At 35.5% G+C, this 25236-nt stretch overlaps 1 protein-coding gene across 1 annotated transcript in view; it reads right to left on the bottom strand.

Annotated features, from left to right (window-relative positions):
* The window catches only part of LOC114245420 (uncharacterized), a 63399-nt gene extending 41274 nt beyond the window's left edge, over positions 1–22125 (bottom strand). Inside the window, exon 1 of the mRNA XM_028177581.2 lies at positions 21909–22125. Coding sequence (XP_028033382.2) covers positions 21909–22066 — 158 coding nt within the window. The 5' untranslated portion in view covers positions 22067–22125. The remainder of the gene's footprint in view (positions 1–21908) is intronic.
* Positions 22126–25236: the final 3111 nt, after the last annotated feature.

The raw sequence follows: 25236 nt of genomic DNA, 5'->3' as shown, positions 1-25236 counted from the left end.
TGGACTTTCAATAGATAGCGCAACTTCGATTACAATTAGTAGATTGTTGATGATAAGCTCTTTGTAATTTAGACATTAATAGAAGAACCTGTTGAGTCTCTATATAGGGCAAGGATTAATAAGACACGTGTTCAGTTAAGTAAATAAAGTACATTGAGATGATAACTTAACGTGCTATCGACAGCCCGACAATCCCGAGACTGACGTAGCATCACTGCAATATAATTATCGCTAACACATACATATTAACAATTGCTATGGGGACATTTGTGGTCCCTACAAAGTACTACAAACCCAATGTTTGGCGTCATTCCGTTCCGTATGTTCCGATTTAAAAGGTATGCAGCGCAATTATAATTCTAGATGTTTAGTTATTCAAACAACAACGAATATATCGTTTTAGTTGTATGTTAGTAAATGCTTTTCTTTTGCCGTGGATGAGCCTTAGAATAGAATCCCGCGAGCAATCTTGAGACACGACTTTTTTTTCCTACCTATGCTGATAGCCTTGAGAGGCTATTTCAGCTTGGCCCTAACGTGTATAGGTAAGCTCACGGGGCTCAAACCGGAGTGTTGCTAACTCTGACCCTGGCAAGGGCAGTGTTTCGCAGAATCTACCACCGGATCGAAAACTCGACCCACTCAGAAGATCCGGCGAGAAACTCAGTGGGCTGTGTCTATGGGTTAGTTCGCTCGTCGAGCCCTTCGTCGCAAGCGACGGGTTCGACGAGGACGGTGACCGGTGCTTGTGGTGCCTAAAAGCACCGTTAATGGAAGACACGACTACAGAGCTTCACTCGCTCAGTGAATCTAGTATGACCCCTCGAGATTACTAGGTACAATAGACAAAATATAAGCTTAAATTTTATTGTACTAGCGGTTGCATTAGGTACTCTGCCTATCGGAAGACACGACTGTTTTGCGCCCGAAATAAACAGAATTGTAATATGCGTACTTTTTTTGTTCCTTGCTTATTCTTTGGTAGCTTAAGGGGCTATTCTAGCTACGCCCGGTCGGGTAGGTGAGCTCACAAGCTCAGCCTGAGAGAATTTGCTAACACTAGCCCTAGCAAGAGCAGTGCTTCGCAGAGTCTACCACCGGATCGGAATCGCGAGAAGATCCGGCGAGAAACTCAGTGGGCTGTGTCTGTGGGGTATGCGTGCAGAAAAGGCTCCATTAACAGAAAACACGGACTGCGACCAGAGTTCGTGTCATGTCGTCTACGAGACAACTGTAAAACGAGAACGTAAAGCCTCTTCGGTGCATTTATTTTGAATTACCAAAAAAAAGAAACGGCGAAAAAAGGTCGAATCGTGACAGTTTTGACTCGTGAAATCGAAGTGTAAGTTTTAACGCTCATTGGAGATCGACGGCACTAAATGTTTCAAAGTTTTTAATATGGCTCTCTACACAAAAAAAAAAAAACAATAAACTCTGTTGCCGATCAAGACACGCAATTTGAGTTAAACCAGATTTCTTCTCGATAAAAACTAACAGGATGAAAACTAACAGGACGGTATTATCCGTGCGGGCCGACCGCCAATGCTTAGTGGTTCGTTGAAGACGAAGAAATATGTAAATAAAAATTTTTATGCTGAGATGCTGGCTCGATGTGAGACGACTATTATTGATGTTATTGATAAGTGCGGAAGCTGCGGTGGTCGACATTGATGATGCGTTAATAATTTAATGTGAAGGTTGCAGTTATAATCTCGGGCTTACCATTTTGAAAGAAACGAACATCCACCGACCTCCAGTATACCGAAATTACTTGTTTGCACCGACGGTCTCATAGTATGATTGGGAACTTGTAATATGTTTAAGTTACATTGTGTTTACACCACAAATGAAATAATCCCACTATTTGTCCGTTCGTGAATAAAACTGAAAATTTGTCAAAAGAATTGCTATTTCAAATAGAAATTGTTTTAATATAATTTTATCGTTTAGTTTTCATTTATGCAAACGTATATTGAATGTAGGGACAATTGAATATTAAGTCACTATTTACATGCTGGTTTTTAAATAATTTAAATGTAAATATTTTTTTTAGTGTACGTTAACCCTGTTTCCTATTTAAAGGTACAACTTTACAAAGAACTCAGTTCATAAAAAGCATTAAATAACTAAACACCGTCTTCACTGAACAAATATTAACACGTATTTTTAATTTGGTTGTCAAAAATTGAGGCAAAACGAATTGATATTCTGTAAAAAAGCGATTAATATCGTTTTATCGATTTTCCTATTGTAGTCGACAACTGGATACAAATAACTAAAAAATCTATAAAATCGTAAAAAGAACCAAATAGTAAAATTACCAATTCTTAATAGCTCTTAGGAATTGTTAATTAATTTTATATCACTTTTTTTTTTATTGCTTAGATGGGTCGACGAGCTCACAGCCCACCTGGTGTTAAGTAGTTACTGGAGCTCATAGACATCCACAACGTAAATGCGCCACCCACCTTGAGATGTAAGTTCTAAGGTCTTAGTATAGTTACAACGGCTGCCCCACCCTTCAAACCGAAACGCATTACTGCTTCACGGCAGAAATAGGCAGGGCGGTGGCACCCACCCACGCGGACTCACAAGAGGTCCTACCACCAGTAATTACGCAAATTATAATTTTGCGAGTTTCATTTTTATTACACGATGTTATTCCTTCACCGTGGAAGGCAATCGTGAACATTTGTTGAGTACATATTTCATTAGAAAAATTGGTACCCGCCTAAGATTCGAACATCGGCGCATCGCTTAACGCGAATGCATCGGACGTCTTATCCGTTAGGCCACGACGACTTCTAAAGCTTATGCTGTATTTATGCCACAGGCATATGTGTGTTGTATTCTAATATGTGTTGCTTGACTGACGTCGTTGACCATTAAATTGGAACGTATGGTTGGCTGCTTCAAAGCAGATATGGCAATACGAGCGACCTACCCATGTATACACACACACTACTATCACGTTCCATTCCCGACAGTTGGTAATTCTGTAAAATTGAAAATTATAGAATGAAAGTAATCGATCGTTCTTTTTATAAACTAGTCTCTTTTTTTATCCTACCTAATCTAGTTACCTCGAGGGGTTATACTAGATTCGCCCTGCGAGTAGGTGAACTCACGGAGCTCTAACCTGGGGAGTAGTCTTCTTTGCTGGATCCATTTTTTTAAATAGTAGAATATGTTTATAGTTTTTTGATGCGAGAGAAGCCCGCCAACTGTCATCGTTTTTAGATGTCACTGAATATGAACTTCCGAACCCCATAGTAGGTATATATCGACGCTTGAAAGGCAAACGTGACTAAGCGACAATAACTGCTTTACATAAATGATAAGCAATAATCATATTCGATGGTCAAAAAAAATATATTTCTAGGTATATTAAAATCATTTCAATCCTACAGCTAGATTCGTTAAAATATAATTTTTTTCAGGTATTTCAACTTGAAATTATTCTATCTACTGTAAAGTTCACGCATTTTCGCTTAGTCACGTTTGCCTTTCAAGCGTCGATATATTCTTAACTTAAAAGCGAATCTTCTTTTCGTTACTTTACTAAGTAAGGCAGCGTTTATTACTGTTCCGGCTAAGGAAATAATTACATCCTCTTTGTTGGAAAAAAAATGCACCTATTATTTTCGAATTCTAAATTTGACTGACTAATTGTGTAGAGCATAATCTCTTTTGTGGAGGTTACGGAAAAATCGAAATTTCATTCACAGACTTCGAGCGTATTTAAAACATCGCTTGAGGAATGATTACCGCGAGAAAAAACAGCACAGAAAAACTGAAATGGTGTTTTTTACTTATCGCTAACTCGCCTGCCTATTAATGGCAAAGAAAAATAGACTATATAATAGTGAAAAATAATACCGTTTTTGTTTGAATAAATTTTTGGATTTTTGGAGAGAAAGCCATGCAAAAAGTGAGATTTGAAATTTGCAGATGAAATAAAAAGCGACTCAGACAATATCGATAACGGTGAACGAAACACGACCTACGAGAATTCCAGAAGTTTCGTAATCACCACGGCTTAAACTTTCGCGATTATTACACACTATTATTTAACGGGTTCTTACTATGGCGCTTGGAAGTACTTGGAACAGCGACAAAATATCGGAAACTCATTATAAGTGAAAATCGATTTGTGAATGTGCCGACGCTCCACCTCTTCAAAATCAGTTATGGGAACCCTGAGACAGTGTGAATACCGCCCTTCACCACGAGCTACACTTCGAACCAGACCTCGTTCGGCTACGCTGGCATAGTCCTCTAAGGCTAAGCTTAGATACGAAAAAAAAAACGAACCAAATGCCATGACTACTACTTCGCGACAGTGACATGTGAACTTAAATTACATATAGGTTCATTTCGGTTGAGAACTATTTGGCGGGAACGCTAGGAGTGAAGTTGTGTACAAATGTAGGAAAATGAAACAAAGTCGCTGGACATAACTTATCGGGATCCTCCAAAAATCCACTGAAAAAATCTCAGTAAAAACCTACTATCTTACTGAGATTATATCTCATCCCACATCATCTCATTTCATTTAATTTTATCCCAGTTGATTAATGTCTCAATTTAATCATCTTCATTTCATTTCATTTCACTCCATGTCATTCATTCTTCATAAAATTAAGAATATAAATTAAAACAAGACATAACCAAAAGGTCCTAGTTACCAGGTCATAAAATCACATAAAAAATCATTTCGGTTAAAGATCGCATGTCACTAGAATATTCAGACAACGCTGCTCTCCATTGATTATAATCCGATGATTATCTTAGTAATCTTTTACAACGCCCACGAGAAGTGATGGATAGGAGTAGTAGGATTACTATTTTAGGGTATCCCACACAGTCACGGCACAAGTTAGGAGAGCATTTAATCTAATACAATTGAGACTGATATAGTGATCTCTAAAAACTAGGTGAAAATAGAGCTCTATTGTATGTATTAATACCACAAGTGATACGCAATATTATCACAAAGACTATTAATTTATTTACTTAATTAGAGTACAGTGTATTGTGTATGAATAGATCTGTTTCTATGTTAAAAGATTAAAGCTGACTGATAATTTTAAACTGAATCCGTCTGTGTGTGTGTCTGTGTGTGTGTGTGTGTAACGCGCATGCAAAATATCATTCACTCAAACGAGAAAGTTTTTCGGACTCATATTATATGTTTGCGAAAGTAGATTTTTTAAGGTACCTACTGATAAGTAATTAATTGGACAATAAAGTATTCGTACAAAAGGCCAATAACATTAGAAGTTCATATTGTGATAATAACCTTAACTATACTTAGTACTTAGTCTCTTTTCTTCATTACACAATCACATTTAAAGAACTGTTTAAATAGTATGTCTTGTTCAAATAGCGGCAGGCGGAAAGGTTCGTATCCTCACATGTGCACACTCAGCTTAATTTTTTCTTCTATTTTAAAAACAAACGAACCAAACAAATATCGTTTCTTTAAGACTCCCGTGAGAATAGCGGTCATCGAACATTCTGGAATAAAACATACGATATAACAGACGGGACAAACGAATAACTCTGCTGCCCAAAAGTCATAAACGATTTGCTAGATGAGGTACCATCCACAACTCGAACGACCCAAAATAGTTCCGAATGAACAGAAAGCACTAAATAATTTTGATAACCAGCTAACAAGAAACCAATTTTACGGGAGCTCCATTATTTTACGAAACAAATTAAAATATCGACTCCGCCACTAATGAATCAAATTAAAAATCATAAAACGTTTAGACCAAAACTTAACGAGCATTAATCAAACACATAAATCTTATAGTAAATACCTATTATTTATTATTCCCATTCGAATTTCAGACTAGCGGTACCGCGTAAATATTAACATAACCTCAGTTTTTTTTTATCTGTGGTATACTTACGTCAATATTATCCTCAGACTATAAAAGCCGACCATTTATAAGATCGTAAAGAAACCGCTTCGGAATCTATTTGACGGTACCATTACTAATTCTAAACAACAACGCACCTAGCTTTCAACATACAAATGAATCTACTTATTATTCCACGGAAATGTTAAGGAAAAAAACGTTTGGCGTCCTCTTCTATTATCGCCGGTTGGCAAGTGACAGTACTAGTAAGCACTAGTAGTCCTAGTATTTCGAATATTCTCACGGATCATGTGAATGTTTACGTTCTGATACGGTTATTTCGCTACGAGTTCTTTGAACTATATCGTAGACATTTAACTTTACCGAGCTTATTAGATGCACATAATTTTCATGGTTCAGTGCGCGTTAGAATAAAATTGTTCGTTTTTTACATAGCCGTTAATTTAGCGAAACAACAAAACGTAAAAACGAATTGAATTGAAAAATTGGATTTAAGATTTTTATTTTTGTAGTTGAGCCTATCGGCTCATGGCCTTCTAGTGTCAAGTGGTAGTATGTAGTCGATTTGGCTCACAATAAGTCAAACAATAATAGTATTTTAATTCTTTTTTAAACAACTTCTTGATACCTTAGTCTTAGAGTTTTATGTTTTATTGATTAAATTCTCATCTAGCAAAGGATATTCATTCACTATGTTTATCAAAAACTATAAAAGTAACAGAGGATCGTGCCACATATTTATTATTAAACATTATTATTTATTATAAAAAAGAAACATCATTCCTAGAAATCAACTAGGTCATCCTAGAATTGAGAAAAGGAAAGCCGGAGAAACCTCCACAGATCCACCACAAAAGGAAGGGCCGGTTTTTTGTCTCCCGATCTCAGCCGCAGACCGTTACACTGGAACGGGATCGGTTCCGGGACCGGTTTATTTATTTTTATTTAAAAAACCGGTTTCTCGATTTTTGTCGGTACATCCTCAAGGTCAGCTACATAATGTCCAATATGGACTTATTTTGATTGAACTTAATGTCGATAACCCGACGTTTTCGACAATTTCATAATGTATTTAATTGAGCTACTACAAAATTATCCGATGTTTATATTACATTAGGTTTTTAATTAAAATTACTTTTGGTAAAAACTAACGATTCCATGTACTATACGAATCAAAGATACATATATATTCGTATATATATTTGAATAAACACCCAGACACAAAAAAAATAACCAGTATGCTTAGTGCGAGTTTTTTAACGTTCTCGATAGCGTAAAAGTTAGCTCATATTTGTATGCAGTTGGAACAGCGCCCCTAGCGGCAAACGTAGGCAAACGATCCCATTCCGTACAACTATAAGCTAAATTTTACGCTATCGAGAAAGTTAAAAAACTCGCACTAAGCACACTGTTCATTACAAGAATGTTTGTTCGATGCGGGAATCGAAATCACGATCATCGCCACAACAATTAGGGGCTTTAATCACTGCGCCACCGAGTCAGTGAAACATAAAAAAAGATTCGTCATAAATAGTATTTAAAATTTTTGTAATTACATCCAAATGTTGTACCTACACAACTCGATATAGCGTCGCTTTCCGGCTTCGCGCTGTCAATCTGTCATTTTTTTTCTGTCAATAAAAAGTGACACATATCGCGTTTGCACGCAAAAAAGCGTCATCGCGTCCACGATCATTGAAATCATTAACGCATTTAACAAACGAGAACACCTTAATTAAATGTAAATAAATCAACTAGCGATTTTAAATATTCAGTGTATGTAAAAATCTTTTGTCATTGTAAAAGTTTCTTTTTTTTCTGAAACTGACTCATGAAACTGAATTTCTTCATGACGACACGAAAGTTTGACGCACGCGTTGAATAAATAAGTAGATTTTAATTTTCATTATACGAAAATATGTACTTTCTTTCGTTTCTAATTGTGGATCCCAACCACGCAGCGTTGCGATCAGCGCCAAATGTATTATTTTCTAACGACTTGCGCGCCTTCTATGGTAAGTAACTTGGTCGTACTGAGCCAGAAGCATTAACATAGTGCCGGTAGTAAATCTCAACTCAATCCAATAAACTATGCAGCAAGTTTTATTACTCACACCAATGTGACCATTATGATGTTGTTTTGTGATGCATGAGACAGAACTCATGAAAAGGCTAAGGGGAGAGAACGAAGCGCTTAGTGCGGAGCACATCTCTCCCATCACCGTTCCCCTCGGGACGCCGGACCGGTGGTCGTCGGCACCACAACCACTAGCCCTCTCGGTCGGCAGGTTATCTGGAGCCCGCCAAAATGGCGCCGGTCAGAGTGAGTATGATTTCATGCTAAAATTTTCAAGAGCAGCAGCTGTATACAGGCAACTCATAGAAAAACTGACTTCAATAAAATAAAATGAGATTATCATCAATGTAGCCGAAATCAATTAAATATGCATTATTAAGGATAGCAAAAAAACTACTGGTCAGATTAAGATAGGAAATTAAAAAAAAAAGAACCTAAAAATCGGTTCACTTAGAAAAACGTCGTGAGGTTAACAAAAATTAAATAAAAAACAGTTTTACCTTAGCTCTTTTTTAGAAGACTATTTAAAAAAAAAAAAAAACTTCCCGCCGATTCCTTACAAAACATTACCCTACTTACATACAGCCAACGTTCAACAAGAACTTGTAAATGCTAACAGTACAACTCAATGCTCCTTAATAGGACGCGTTGTAAAATGTCTATAAACAGCTGTATCACTTCTTGTTAACCATTTCCCGTATTAAATTAAAGCTATTCAAGCCTCAATTTAATTTATATTAGAAAGGTCCTTTAGTCTTTTTTTCGCATATTGATTTATGCACGAATAAAGAGCTATTATATTATAATTTATGACAGTTTTTGTTTGGATTGACTTGTGAAGGCGAAACTCATGAAGGAGATTTTAATGGTTGCGAGGCTTTATAAGGTATGACTACCTGAATTCTCCTACCCTAATTAAGTGCTCAATTGTGTGCATAGTACAACGGCTGTCCTGCCCTTTAAGCCGGAGCGCCTTACTGCTTTGCGGCGGACATAGGCGAAGTGGTATCTATAGTACAATACAATTTTTAGACCTCATGCCTCAAGGTAAGTAACCACATTTATTTAATGCAGTTCATGAGCTCCGGTAACATATTCTACACATTGACAACATTCTAGTAGGATTAACATGTCAAAGACATAGTTTGAGAAAGTATTCTATTGTAAAATGAGTAGTTCTCAATGATTCAGTGTAAGTGTATAAGTGCACTTCAATTTGTTTGCTTGTAGTAGGAACGTATACGTATATTTTTAGAACGTGTCTGTGGGTGTGGGAATTTATTTTGACATGATACTACTATATTTAATTTTTTTTATGATTGAAGGATTACTCGGAGGCCTTTCCAGTTTCACCAGGACAGGTGGGCGAGCAAAGGCTCAGCCAGGAGGGGTGGGATTTGCTAAAAGCTGCGAATGAATCTACCACCGGATCGGAATCGCGACCCGCCGAGACGATCCGGCGAGAAACTCAGCGGGCTGATGCATGTTGAGTCTAGGTCGTAACACAAAACGAGTTTGATATTGTAAATCGACATAGCCAAAATATTAGTAAAGATTATCAGTATATTTCAGGTACAGATTAAGCAGTGCGTTTTTTTGTAATCTCGTAAGCCTGACATGAAAAAATAAACACCCTACGTGTTGTCTATGGGGTTAGGATTAGCGCGAAATTTTTCGATCGATGTTTCCTAATGAAGTAAGAGTAGAGGTTAGGAGACATCATAAACCGTCGAAATGACGGCTAATTACAAGCCATTTTCTTAGTAATTGAGTTAAGGATAATGTTTCTTTAAGGCCATAGGTTTGTATTGAAACGGTAAACGGAACAAGCCTGAGTTTTATCGGCCTTTTATTAGCTTGACCTCTACGCCAATCCGTGCAACGGAATCTTTGAAAGTAATTTTCACTAACTTCCAAGCGTATAATTCATTTAAATATTTACACATGTATCAAGGATCGATGATAAAATGACAATATTCTAACACAATTTTCACTTTGACAACGCAATCAACAAGATTTATAATGAATTTTTAGTTCGATATTTTAAAGCTGTTAATTGTATTTCTTTTTTCTTTCTTTTTATGTTAATGAAAGTTTGATAATAACCGACCACTCGTAGAACGTAACGTTCATCACTCTTAGAACGCACTTCAAATTGAATAGAATTTTGTGCATACTAATGTTGTTAATACTAAAAATCTAATATTTAAAAAAAAATCTAATATTAAAAAAAAAAGACATGCCCGCTGAGTTTCTTGCCAATTCTTCTCAGGACGGAGGCTAGTTCTTGTGAATTGGCGGTAGTTCTTTTGACGTTCAACAAGTATGTACTTTCATTTATGTTGAATAAAAAAAAATTGATTTGATTTGAATTGACTAATACAAGCAAGAACCGAATCTACAATCACAGACTTGCTTTCGCTATCCATCTTAATTTACTGGGGAACGAAGGTATACCTAGATTTTATATCTGAAACGACACTTTTATCTGTGGACTATTTAGAGGGCATTAAAACATTTAAAACATGTTCAGAGTGTAGAATAAGTGTCGACCTTTTTGAAAGACGATTCACATCTCACAGGGATTTCACACTGATGCGTAGTCTACGGAATTCGATGCTTATAAAATCGGATTTGTTTAAAGCTATTATTCATCGTTGCAACTCGACTTAAAATGCAAAAACAGAATTACAAGCAAATGCTTGCTGTTGGGCAAGCAGCGACTCGATTGTATCAAAATCTTGAGAATACTGCACTGTTTATAATATTTTAACGTCGATGAAACCAAGAGAACCAAAGGGAAGAGAAAACACGAAAATAGAGATAGGAAATCAATAATAGCGCAGTAACTGCTCATAAAATCTAAATGAGATAGCAGTTTTAGGTATTGCTACAACAAATACAGATAACAAATCTATTGTGTAACTAATGCAAATAATAACAACGAATTGAAATGAAGTCAAGCAACGGATTTTGTATGCTGAAGCATTCCTTTGTTGAGGACAAAAAAACGGAAAGAAATACAGTTATTATATCTGAGAATTCTCATGCCTTTTGCATTATAACAATTTGTTTCCATTTTAACTGTAAACGGCGTCATGAGACTAAAACTTGTATTGTTTCCGGAGTGTCACGTCTTTTCCATTTCCTCCGATGGTGTTTATGTATATTTTTTGGCTGAAAGTTCTCGTTACCAGGCCATAATTATCTTTATAACCTTTATGAAGAAAAGAATACGGAAACTAATTTTTTTGTTCTTTTTTTTATTGCCCGTGTAGGCAGACGAGTATACGGCCCACCTGATGGTGAGTGGTTACCATCGCCCATGGACTTCAGCAATGCCTGGGACAGAGATAAACCGCTACCTACCGTTAAGTACTCTCCACAAGCCTCGTTTGAAGAAGGATATGTACTGGCGCTCGGGAAACACCGTGGAGGGGAGCTCATTCCAAAGCCGGATAGTACGTGGCAAAAAAGAGCTCTGAAAACGCACTGTGGATGAACGCAGTGGCTCCATGTAGTATGGATGAACTCTAATGTTCAATTATGAAATAAATACTTTTAGACGACAATTAGTGATAGTTACAGGGAATCATTACATGGTTATAAAATCAAATTTTGGCCACAATGTTATACAAAAAAAAATGGTATTCATTTCAGAATAACAAAGAAATTTTTAACGGGCACGCGAGGAGTGAGGTTGTGTCAATTGCTTTATTTTGTTAATTTAGTGTTAATTTTGGTTTAGATCTCTAAATCAACTGCATTTCGTTCCGATGGACGACGTCTTGTTAAGTTAACAGAGTAGGTACGTATCTACTTCTACTACTCTAATCTACTTGACGCTGGCGGCAACGGCATCGCACGAATCCGATTGCCATATTGAATAAACCAAGGAAAAGAACTTTAATAAGCCCGGTTACGAAATCGGTTTCTATTTAATTAATTTAACATAATATTATGTATTTCTGCTTAGATAACTTACAGCCCACGCAGTGGTTTGAATCCTACACGACACGTGAATGCAGTCGCCCACCTCTATACAAATTGAAATATAGTCGAATTCTCAATTGCGTTGATACAACATCAACCTTTTAAACAGAAATACGTGATTGTTTCGAATCAGAAATAGGCTGGGCAACTAATTAAAAAAGTAGTATAGGTACAACATATTATTATCGAGGAGTGAAATGTTATTTGGTTGAAGCGACAGTTTTACAACTTTACAGAAGAACTATTTAAAGATAAAATTTTGTAAAAAATACCATAACAAAAAAACTTTTATTTATTTATTGCTTAGATGGTTGGACGAATTCACAGCCCACCTGGTGTTAAGTGGTTACTGGAGTCCATAGGCATCTACGACTTAGATGCGCCACCCACCTTGAGATATAAGTTCTAAGGTCTCAGTATAGTTACAACGGCTGCCCCGCCCTTCAAACCGAAACGCAGTTCTGCTTCACGACAGAAATAGGCAGGGTGGTGGTACGTACTCGCGCGGTCTCACAAGAGGTCCTACCACCAGTAAATATCAAACTGTTGTATCAAACATCAAATTGTTGATGTCAACACCAAACAAAACGCAGCTTTAACAACAAGGATAAATGTCGTTTAAACCAAATATATTTTATGATTTGATTATCTTATACCTTTAAACGAGCAATTCTTGTATATTAATATACCTATATATGATCTGAATCTCGGAAACGGTTCCAACGATTTTCATAAAATTTAGTATACAGAGGATTTCGGGGGCGATAAATCGATCTAGCTACGATTTATTTTCAGAAAATGTTATTTTATTCGTGTTTTCAATAATCAACTCTTCCCGACATCTATTGGCGAATAATAATACTATTTTTCTTAATTGAGGGCAACTAACCGCTTTAAAGACACAAAAGATGGCGTTATAAAAAAAAACGAGCAAAGCTCGGTCATCATCTAGTGATATTATGATTTGATATTAATATTCGATATGATCGAAATAAAAATTCCGTAGCATCTAATACTCGTACTGCTCTAATTACACACGACAAGTCATTCTATACAGTTATTGACAGTACAACGTAATTTAATTAATTAGGCACATTTGCAGTGCGCATAGTGTGACAGCTCATAGGAAGTAATTTATCTTAATTAGAATTAAAATCAACAGTTATCCTTAGATTGTTTTTTTGTTCTAAATACAAGTTAATGTGCGCAAAACAAAGAAATCATTAAAGAGTATGCATAATTTGCACATACAGGATGATAGTGTATTGAACTCGTTACAAGAATTATTTTGAATTCGGTCGCTTTGATACTCTAAGCCAGTGATTCTCAACCTTTTTTTGTTGCGGCACATATTTAACGATTTCAAAATTTGGCGGCACACAAAAAAAAAGATAAAAATTATTTACTTACTACAACACACTGCATAAATAGTTTATCAAAAAAAATTAATATACGAAATAAACTAAAATATAGTATAATTCTTTTTATGTGGATTTAAATATATATTCATGTTTAAGATATTTTTCTTTTAAAATGATATAATTTAATAATATTAACATTATTATATATTCCCAAAATTTGGCGGCACACAAAAGTGCCGCGGAACAGTGGTTGAGAATCACTGCTCTAAGCGCACGATTTTAACAATAAGAACGTAACCATAAGGGGGTATGTATGTACGTTTTGCAAGAATTATTTTAATACGAATTTACGGTTTATACTCGCATTTATTATTTTCATTTTATAATTTCCGGCGTTTTGAAAAGTTTACAGTTTAATAGTCACGGACGATTAAGTGTCTTTTTTTGTAACTACGGACGACTAGGCTTACGTTTAGAATAATTATATTATATAGTTTTTATCGTATTGTTACTAAAGTTTTATTTTGGAAAGTCTCTACATAAAATCTAATACAGATTAAACACAAGTTTTTTTTTAATTACCTTTTTTCTGTGGACAAACAAACTCACGTCCCAAGGTTACCGGAGTATATAATACACATCCTCACCTGAACTATCTAACTCTGTTAAGTACAGCTTGATATTCGAGACAGTCTTTTTAGCATAGCAATTGGCTTCTCGCGACGTCATTGTTGCCAACGTCGTGATTGTAAATGTCTTTAATAAACATATATTCTGTTAGGTATATGAAAAATTATGTGAAGCTACACCAGGCGAAGTAAATTAATTTAAGACTTTAATACTTTAACATATTGTTATCGAATTTTAAATACTTGAATTCATATTAAATGAGTTCTTTTTTTTTTAAATCAGCACTACCAGTACACTTTATTATTTGTAGTCATGGATGAGACTCGTTAAATGATTTGATACACTTAGTTTCAGTGCTTGAAAAGATGGAAAAAAACAGCGCGAATAATCATTACATTTTTACAATTACAAACACTAGTGTATTGTTTTTTTCTACGATTTACCGCAATGTCCTAACATTTCGTGCACAAAAAGAGTTACAAAAAAAGAATTTTTAGTATGCACGCGACGCGATCTCCGGTTTCGTACAAAAACCTACTTGATACAAACCGTGTGTGCGATGTGAGCACTGCGTTACGCTAAATGAGAGAAAAAAAGGGTGCGTGTACTTATGTACGCGCGTAAGAAGTTATACTTTATTTTTATTTTTTTAATATTAAATAATAAATAATATATATTTAACGTTAATAGTTTAATAATATTTAGTATGAATTATATTAAATAATAATTTTGTCATTTATATTACTAAAAAATGAATGCTAATAATACCTTTTTTTTACGAGTGTACATGCGCGAAAGTTCACCTGCGGCTATATTCAGACTCGCCAAGTTACGTCGGTCGTATTGTAATGAGCGATTTAGTGGGCAACTTCATTCTTTTAATTTTGTGTCACGGTGCGCGCGCATCGTAAAATTTCACTCACATTTTTCATAACGCGCCTAAAGAAGTATAACTTCAAAAATTGAAATTTTGTACGTTACCGAGTTTACGGGATTCTATTTTTTCGTTACCTTTCATTTTTAAAGAATGTTGCGCGTTCAGTGACAAAAACAAATTATTAAAACAATAGGCAATAGGACACAAGGCTTTAGAGGAAAAGGTAGACTTAAGAAAAAATGGATGGATTGCGTGAAAGACGATATGTGTAAGAGGGGAGTGAGCGAAGAAACAGTATATGAAAGAGGAGTATGGAAGGAGAAAACATGTTGTGCCGACCCCAGGTGACTGGGAGAAGGGCAGGAGAATAATGGTGATGATGATGACACCACTAAGAAAACAATCCGAAACGTATCAAAGATTTACTTAAACTAAAACGATTATTTAATCACATTTTTACCCGTCCGGGCGTCGCTGGAGTAGTCCCTTGGCTACCAAAGAAAAGGTAGAAAAAAAACACATTTTTCCAAAAAGGTTTCACAACTGAGTCTCTGCTCGCCCACTTGTCTTGATGAAACTGGAGAGGACTCCGGGCCACCAGTAATCCCTCATTCATAAAAAAAGGCTCAAACTATTAGAACTATTTTTTGGCAAACTCCTAAAGATCGCATAGAAACAAGCGCATAGCGATGAACAAGGAAACGTCCTAAATAATCTTACACACACACATAGAACAAACGGTTCAAGACAACGGTAATCAAGTACAAAAGTTCCGTTGTTTTGACGAATAACAATTAGTATTTGTACAATTAACTAAACGCGGCAGACTTAATAGCTTTTCTCCATTCTCTCCCAACACATTAAACACGACTAATAGTGGTTCTCTTGTAAATGAAATGGACATAAATTAGCTACGTCTACACATCACTGGCAGGGTCGGATTTAAAGTGATTTTTTAGGGTCCAATTGTAATAATATTATAAATAATATATGTATGTATAAACTAATTATCGTCTTTTTTCCTCGTCACAAATCAAACACAATTCCAGACAGTCATGTTTAGAAATAACGGCTGTTTTGGCTCTGGACCTCTGAGGCTTATTGGGGTTGATTAGAACACCAATGTTATACGACAGCTTTTGGATTAGAAGTTAATTTGCTTATAAGCTACGGTCGGCCTGATGGTAATTCATCACCGTTGCTCGCCAATACCAGAGGCAAGACCAAGCAACTTTTACAGCTGTAATACTAAACCAGGAATACCGATTTCTTGACTTTGGAATTTTAATGAAGTTTACCTTCTTCGGCTACCATTTCCAAATTCGATCCTGACGACGTATTGGACATCACAGGAATGGTTACAAGCCGCTATTCAAGCTATTAGTAAATAAATAGCTGTTACGTCCGCCTAGTAAAATATTTCTAAGCGTCCCATTATTCTCAGACACATTCAATTCTGCAATGTTTCTTTTAATATATTTCTTAAACGAAATATTCTTTTGTTTTGTAAAAAGGTAAAGGAGAGCGCTACATATAAAAGTATTTTTGCAAATTATTTCAGATCTAACAAATGTCTAAAAAATTACGAGTGACCATAACCTAGAGCTAATAGAAAATAAGCTAGACTTAATTGCTTACTATACACCTATAGTGCTATATCTGTATTTTAGAAAATTGTCCCCCTAACCCTTAAGCTCTTAGCGATCTTAACTACTGAAAGTTGGACGCGTAATTCCACAGGTATAGTCACCATTCTCCTTGTTTTTACTCGTGCGTTTCAGCTTAGGGCCAGGATAGCAATTGTGCCAAATGAGACTTCATTCTGATGCCTCGACATGAGCAGCAGAAATCACGCTGGTGGTTTCTAAGGAGTCCGATATTCGCCTAACAGTAGAAAAGAAGTGATATCGTCTGTCCGTGATATCAACTAATTAAAAAAAACGATTTTAGGGAGAACAAAATCGATATATTAATATATAATAATTTATTGACAAACTTTTGTTCTTGAAGTCTGTTGTTAAATTGAGAATAGAATATGGTTTGTCTTTGTTAATATTTTTTATAGTGTAGTCTTGGCGAAATTTGTGATTATAGAAGTATAAATTACAATCATAATAGTGTACAAACCTACAATTCCAATTAATTATAGTCCAATTTCGACTGCTGCGGGACCTCTAGTTTGTAGAATTACATGATTACTGATGGTAGGACAAGATTTAGTTAGATAGGACCCTTAAATTTTAATGTAACGAAATGTCATTTATACGAATGAAAAGCTTTTTGAGTATTCACTAACAACTTAAACTACATCACGATTGCTATTTGCATTTAATTGAATGGTTAGCGAGCAAAAAATACCATATCATCATATTCCATTAATTTTTAATACTCACTTTAATTGGTCCGTAATACAAGCTAACTTGTTTATTTTACGATCTCTCATACAACGTTTGGTATTATCATACGGAGTATAAAGTTTAGTGACTCTGATTTTTATTAACAACTAATTGATCAGATAGTTTGCTGCTGACAGCAGTATCATCTAGCTCGGCTTTATTTTGCGTAATGATTCTCAGTATCAAAAATTTTAAATTTTAAAGATTTTACCCAAACAAAAAACACCGACTTTTCTCGTGGATTATTTCCAAAGAATTCTTTCATACCTTCATCAAACTCTGTTCCGACAATTACGCAACGCAACGACGAGAAGAACGAAAGAGATTGCCAAATCGGTGGAGCTATTCCTATGATATTCCCTAATACTTGAGCCAATATAGATGGATGTCAATGACCTCGCTTAGGTAAAAAAAAGAAACACTAAAAGGAGGTTGTTACATCCTAATTCTCGAAATAGTAATGTCGGACATGTGCGACTAATGATGGGACATAATATTCTAAGGTTGGCAGATAAACATTATTAATGGTGGTAGGACCTCTTGTGAGTCCGCGCGGGTAGGTACCACCACCCTGCCTATTTGTGCCGTGAAACAGTAATGCTTTTCGGTTTGAAGGATGGTGCAGCCGTTGTAACTATACTTGAGACCTTAGAACTTATATCTTAAGGTGGGTGGCGCATTTACGTTGTAGATGTCTATGGGCTCCAGTATCCACTTAACACCATAAGCATAAATAAATAAAAACTTAAAATTATTGTCGTATTAAATTAATAATATAAAATTATGGTATTAACATCTTTTGATCTACATAACTCAAAGAGTCATTAACAAATGCAAAGGACCGTGTTAGCTCTCAGATGGAATGTCAATCGGGTTTTCTATATAAAATATTTTGTGTAACAAAATACAGTCTTGATACAAAAAGTTTGAGGTTCGCGACCTTTTATTAGCAGACGAATTTAAGAACTAAGCTTAAGAAAAAATAGTTAGAATATCCTGTAGAAACTATAGATTTATGCGATCTATGAAAGCGGTTACTTAATTAACTTTTTTTTTGCTAATGTACCGTAAATTGTGTAAAATTCAACTAGAACCTGCCAACCCTATACTGTTTCCGCAGTAAGACACGACTCGTATCCAGATTTCGCGGAATCCCTTGGCCACACACACGCGGTCACACTACACAAACAATCAGACGAACAAACAGCTTTACAATCGTGACGCACGGCTCGATCAAAGTCTCTAGCCGCTTTTAGACATGTGTGAAGAATTCTGTTAATTTAGAGACATTATTCATAGAGTTGAAATTTATGAGTGAACCAAATTCTAATTTCACTTCCGTGAAATAAGACTGCGTGTTTGCAAACTGCAATTTTTTTAATAATTGTATTAATAATAACTAGGAAAAATCACGCTCGGTCATCGGGCCCCGATTTAGGATTCCTTGCGTTATGGGTGCCACAGACTGATAAACTAGCTTATAAATGTATAATGATATGGAGTAATTCAGAATGAATAAACAATAAAAGGCTTAATTGCGTTTTCTGTTATACCTAAGTATAATAAAAAACAACATTTAAAGTCCTTAATCTCTTTAAAAAAAATTAAATTCATTAGGATTTAAAAAAATAACAGTAAACAGTATTAATAAACTATATGACACTGAACGTTATTTTTACTGAGTGACAGACTTCACTTCGTGACACTGAAGAAAAATCCTTTTTGAAAACTAAAGAGTTTTAAATAATAAAGGTTTTACTTTTCTATAATAATATGTTAAAATATTTACATAGATAATAAACGCTCAGACAAAGAGTAGGCAAACCTGTTCATTAAGAGAATGTTTGCCCGATGTGGGAATTGAATTGCACCACCGAGTCGGTCAAACTTTTTTAACGTTGTAGATAGACAGAGGCGTGTATCAAATGTTAAAGTTCGTTCTTCTTCTAAGTAAGTTCTTCTTCTTAATCGGGCACTCTTGTCAGAGTGTTTTTAATTGCGCTAATGATGTACACGCAGAAGAAATCGTTAGGCTCCTATTAGTTTCGAAGAATGGCGATGCGCGTTAAGTTACCAGGGTCAATAGACTTCAGTAATTGCATGCTACCATCCTACTCGAGATTTAGGTTCGAAGTCACATTGAACCGAGACATCACTGGTTATTGACAAAAGTGGGCGATCGTCGGTTCCGAATTTTATTGGTATTAATTAGCTCTAACTCCCTCACTAACATGTTTACAGGCTGACCTCTCTCCAATTTCCAAACACTCACGTTACAAACCAATCACGCCAAACAAACAATCAATCGATCGAACAAATACGTGACATGGAGGGACGCGAATATATCAATGAAGGTTTTCAGAAAATACTTCTTTTTTTTTTTTAACTTTATTAATTAACTGAGCATATATTGCTTTAACTTTGGCCGCGCAATGAATTTCCACTTCTTACGGCCTAGATTTACACACACCTAATTCATCCCTATTACTCTGAGATCTGCTCTGTGGCTTATTTAAAAAAATAATATAATTTCACACATCTGTATAGTTTTTTTTTACAAATTCTTCAATTCCACATTTTCCATTAGACGCTTTGTAATGGTTCGAGAAATTATAAAAGGAACTATATTTTAAAATAATAAATTTAATATGTGTACGCGCTCGAGTCCCTAGAACTGACCTGAGGGTTGCGATTGATAAGATCTCTAAAAGCAAGCGACGGAACCAAATAGTATGATGACGATGATAGTCCAGGAATAAAGGGTAATACGTACACATTATATTTTGATTTGATATAATCAGTTAAACGTTATTTCAGTACCAGCTTATAGTACTTTAAAATATAACATTAGATGTCTTTCATAAAATGGTTCATTTAATTGCCTGCCAACTGCTGGTAGTCTCGAGGGGCTATTCTGGTTTCGCCGGATATATAGGCGAGCTCACAGGACTCAGCCTGACAGAATTTGCTAACACTAGCCCTAACAAGAGCGGCGCTTCGCTGAATTGACCATCGGATCTGAATCGCGATACATTGAGAAGATCCGGCAAGAAACTCAGAAGTTGCCTATCGAACCCAGATATCTGCCCCAGAATCGACGAGAACGGTGACCGATGGTTGGGACACCTAAAATCACTGAGAATACTCTTACTCTCTACTAGAGAGTACTCTTATAGGAAAAAAAAAGAAATTCGATTGATAAACGAACGAGAAATTGGTTCTTAACCTACATATTATGTATGTATGCGTTGAAAATTATATTAATACTAGCTTTTGCCCGCGACTCCGTCCGCGTGGAATAGTTACTTTGACATAATGCTAAATTTTACCCACCTCTTCATTTACGTAGAAAGAAAATATTTTTGAATTATAGAATGCTAAGGAGCTGTTTAAACCCCGATTTTGAAACATTCTTTATTGGTGCTCTTATCTTAGCGTGATGCTATATAGCCTATAACCTTCCTCAATAAATGAACTATCTAACTGTGAAAGAAATTTTCAAATCGAAGTAATAGTTCCTGAGATTAGCGCGTTCAAACAAACAAACTCTTTAGCTTTATAGTATTAAGTATAGACTAGCAAGGTAATTTCTTTAAAAATTCACTAAGAGTCCCATTTATTGAATTTCCCATTTCACACGTATGTTATATCTTGATGAGAAATCTTTTGCCTTCCATTGTTCGTAATGCGGAGTGGCCATGGGGCGACCGGCTTTGTGCACGGGGAAATTTGTATGTCGACTTACTTATTTGGATTTCGCTTCGTAAAAACAATTATTATATAAGACAATCACAAATGCAATTTTGTTTTCGCGGTAACAGTGACAATTTAACACATAATTCAAAATTCGTATGTTGATGCGGTTAAAAAATTAACAAAACATAGAAAATTGTTTAAAAAAGATTTAGTACTTGAAAAAGATAAATAAAAAACCTAAAATTTTGTATAAAATAAACTTAAAACAATCAAAAGGAATCCGTCCGACGGGGGACACATCCAAGGCAAAACAAAATTGTTATTTTTATCTAATTCCGAGCATTTTCACATTTATCTACCTTTTAAACCTTCTCTGGACTTCAATAAATAATTCAAGACCAAAATTAGCCAAATCGGTCCGGCCGTTCTCGAGTTTTAGCGAGACTAACGAACAGCAATTCTTTTTTATATATATATAGATAGATAGATAGATTTCGTATTTCGTATGAAATACAAAATCAAATTTAAACGAAAATCAAAATATTCTGCCTATATCTCCCGTGGAGCAATCATGCATTCTGCTTTGCGGCATTTCAGTCTTCGACCTCATGTCCCAAGGCGACATGGTCTGCATTGACTACTTAATACCAGTTAGGCAGTAAAATCGTATCTACTATGTAAAAAATACAAAGAAACGAAAGTATAACTCTAATTTTAAATGAATCATAGTAACGTGAACGTAAAACTGTATCTATTTTTAAATAATCTAATTATTTTACAAAAGCTTAATTGTTGTATTTTTCAATGTCCGCTTCCAGAATATCACCTCACCGGCAGTAACAAAGCTCTACAAAACCTATTGTACTTTATTTAAGTACCGCGGGACGTAAACTGCACTGCGAACCCACAACAATGGTCAAAGGTAATTCCGTGTCAAGGATAAAAATATTGAATTCGAATTTTATTTCAAAACTACAAAACACTCACCTCATTAATTCCCGCATTATAACGCTGGCTGGTTGATTATTTAAAAAATATATATAATAATAATCGAAACACTCTAGAACAAATCGTTCAAAAATTATGTTCAAACACTCGTTACTCGCGAAAACGTTGGAAGGACCGCGTACGATATTCGCGTGCATTCGACACGAAGGCTGCGGCAATTCTGCTGGCGGCCGCGACGCGTGCCTGCTCTTGAACTTGCGACTTGACAGGTTGCATCGGCCTGCACACCGATGCATTTTCGTCGATACTTTTCCTGTGATTCTCTAGATCGCGGACGCGGCCCCCGCGGACACCTGCCAATCAACTTCGCGCGGGGGGAGCGGTGGGTCGTCTTACGCGTGTCGTTTTAGAGAAAGCGCCCTGTGGACGAACTCAAATTGAGTTGCATATTTACCGACTCATTAATAATCAAGGATTGCGGTTTCGGAATCATATTACTAGCGATTTAATTTATTAATGCTGTGTGTAAATAAATTTGCATTTAATGACGCCAAGCTAGAACTTCTTCCATTATAGGTAGGTACTGGAAATTCATGAGACCAGAAGACACAGATCCGAAACACCTTTTTTTTTTCAAAAACCCACCGATTTGAAACGGTATTCGAACTTGGATCCGAAATCGTTTTACTAGTTATTAAACCAAAGAGGTGATTTACGCTAACTTCACTTACACCTGTTCCCTCCTCTACTTTGTATAAATTATGAAACCAAAAAGGTTGGGTGACAATAACCTAAAATTTTCTATAAAATAATTTTTTTTTGCTTCGGTGGGAGTCCGAGCTTACTGTCCACTTGGTGTTAAATGGTTACCAAAGCCAATACACATCCACAACATAAATGCCGCCACCCACCTCGAGACATGAGTCCTAAGTGTCAGATTTTTAGTACAACAATTGCCGTACCCTTCAAACGTTAACGCATTACTGCTTCACCGCAGAAATAGGCAGATTGGTGGTATCTACCACTGCGAGCTTATATGACGACCACACCTAACAAGGCAGCGTTCAGGATCGGCGACTGAGGGCTCTAATGGCGTGAGAATACTTATATTAATTTATCAAGTCCTTGCAACATACTTGGTGACTCACCAAGAGAATCCGTGGTATGACTCAGTGCATTTCTTTCAACTACATTATAGAATACGGCTCAAATAAGAAGAAAAAACTAGTTAATAATAACGTTAACGAATGAGGAAAATACTGCTTTCTTATTAGCATACGCAGAAGGCATAAGCGCGTGACCCACTTAATTTCTAATGGTTGTGATGTATCCAACAGGAATTTAATTCCTAAATTCTTATAACATGAAGTCACAATTGCATACGAATATCCTTTGAATAGCAATAGGCTATCCTTCAAATAGGAACGTATTCTCAATCAATCTATATATTAATACGTCAAGCAAAAACTTTGTATCCCTTTTTACGAAAATTGCGCGGACGGAGGAGTATGAAATTTTCCACACTTATAGAGAATATAGAGAAGAAGTGCACAATGCTAATATTATTTTTAAATAATGTATAAAAGATACATTAAATCCATAAAGAAAACATTACACACACTACATACCATATATTTGACGCACACACGCATGCATACTATTTATTGTCAAACTTTTGTTCTTGACGTCTGTTGTCAAATTGAGAATAGATTAAATATTCTTTGTCTTTGTTAATATTTTTTATAGTGTAGTCTTGGCGAAATTTGTGATTATAGAAGTATAAAATACAATCATAATAGTGTACACACTTACAATTCCAATTAATTATAGTCGAATTTCGACTACTGCGGGACCTCTAGTTTAATTCAATTTTTCATTCGAAAAATCATTATTCAAGATACTAAAAACTCTGACATTCAATACGTGTGATAACACTACTGACGGATATTCAGACAGCCTATTATAGTTTAAGATTATCTGGAAATTTCTACGAGTAAAATAATTCGATACTTGATTCGAACAAAATTTATAAAACCATTAAGATAACAACACACTCTAAAATACCTTAGCATCCATTACGTTAAAATTTCATTTAGAAAAAAAGAAACTACACTAAAATTGTTCACAGGTGGAACGTGTAATCATGAATTTATGTACGTCAATCTATCCGTTGATATTAAAGTAAATTAGAAGAGTACGCGCATAATAATGATGGTTATTAAGATGAAACGTTTTTGTTTTACACTATTATTTGTGCATTAACATCGTTGTACGCTTACAATGCCTAATTTTAAGAGGGAAAGTGCACGATGCTATCTGCACTCTTAGTTTTCATACATTACATCGATCCTTCGCCTACATAAAGTTAATTTCATGCTGGTTCAGACAAAACAATATATTGAAACATTACAATTTTGGTTTTTTTTTTATGAAGAAAATCTCCTATTTTTTTTTATTGTCATTGTATGTAGACTAGCGTAATGTACTTTAGTAATACCAGGAGTACAGCTAAGTTATTCTCTACCGCTAAGTACTACTACGTTTAAATATTTTTGAACTATTTCTTAACTTTAAAACTATACAGCTTATGTAAAATTAATGATTTCATATGATCATATGAGAAATTAATTAAACGATTAGATACATTTATAGAATTCATGAATCAAGCTAAGTTTCCTGATCTGAGGTCTGACCCAGAAAAAATCCGACCCCAGGTAAGGATGACAGTGACTATCAGGTTTCGAAAAACATTGAATTTCTTCACCCAGGAATCGGTGTACAATTTCGTGTTTATAGCAAATATCTTAAAACTGTAAAAGTTTAAACGAAAATCGAAATAATTTCTATCTATTTATCTCTTAGGTTTATGGCATTTCCTTTTAGATTTCGCCGATGTCAAGTGTATATAATACTCTGCTTTCTATAGCGGGCTTCGTGAACGAGCAAGGTCACAGATATAATAATGTTTGATGACAGGATCTCTGTTGATTTACCTAAAACAAATAGAAATAATTTCATTTGCTTTTTAAAAAGACAAAATGACAGTCGGAGTCGAACCGACTAAAACCTCCTGTCTCTCAACAACCAACGTCCAAACCTCGCATGAGACAAAACTCATGAAAAGGCAAAGGGGGGAAAGTGAAGCGTTTAGTGCGGAGCACATCTCTCCCATCACCCTCCCCCTCGGGAAGTTAGCTAGGGTAACCGGAAAATAATAAATCACGAAACAAATTGTCAAACTTCACCAAAAAATTCAAGTAAAAGCAAATTTAAACGCATGTTTATCATTGAAGTAACGCTTCGCGTTTTGAATTCATTGCCTACTCGAATTAATACTTCACAATGAAACTAACATACCGACGTTTTT

Source organism: Bombyx mandarina, chromosome 17 (genome assembly GCF_030267445.1).
Source record: "Bombyx mandarina strain Sakado chromosome 17, ASM3026744v2".
In the NCBI taxonomy this organism is placed as follows: Eukaryota; Metazoa; Arthropoda; class Insecta; order Lepidoptera; family Bombycidae; genus Bombyx; species Bombyx mandarina.
Note: the sequence above shows the minus strand (reverse complement) of the source record. Positions and strands in the feature narration are given on the sequence as shown.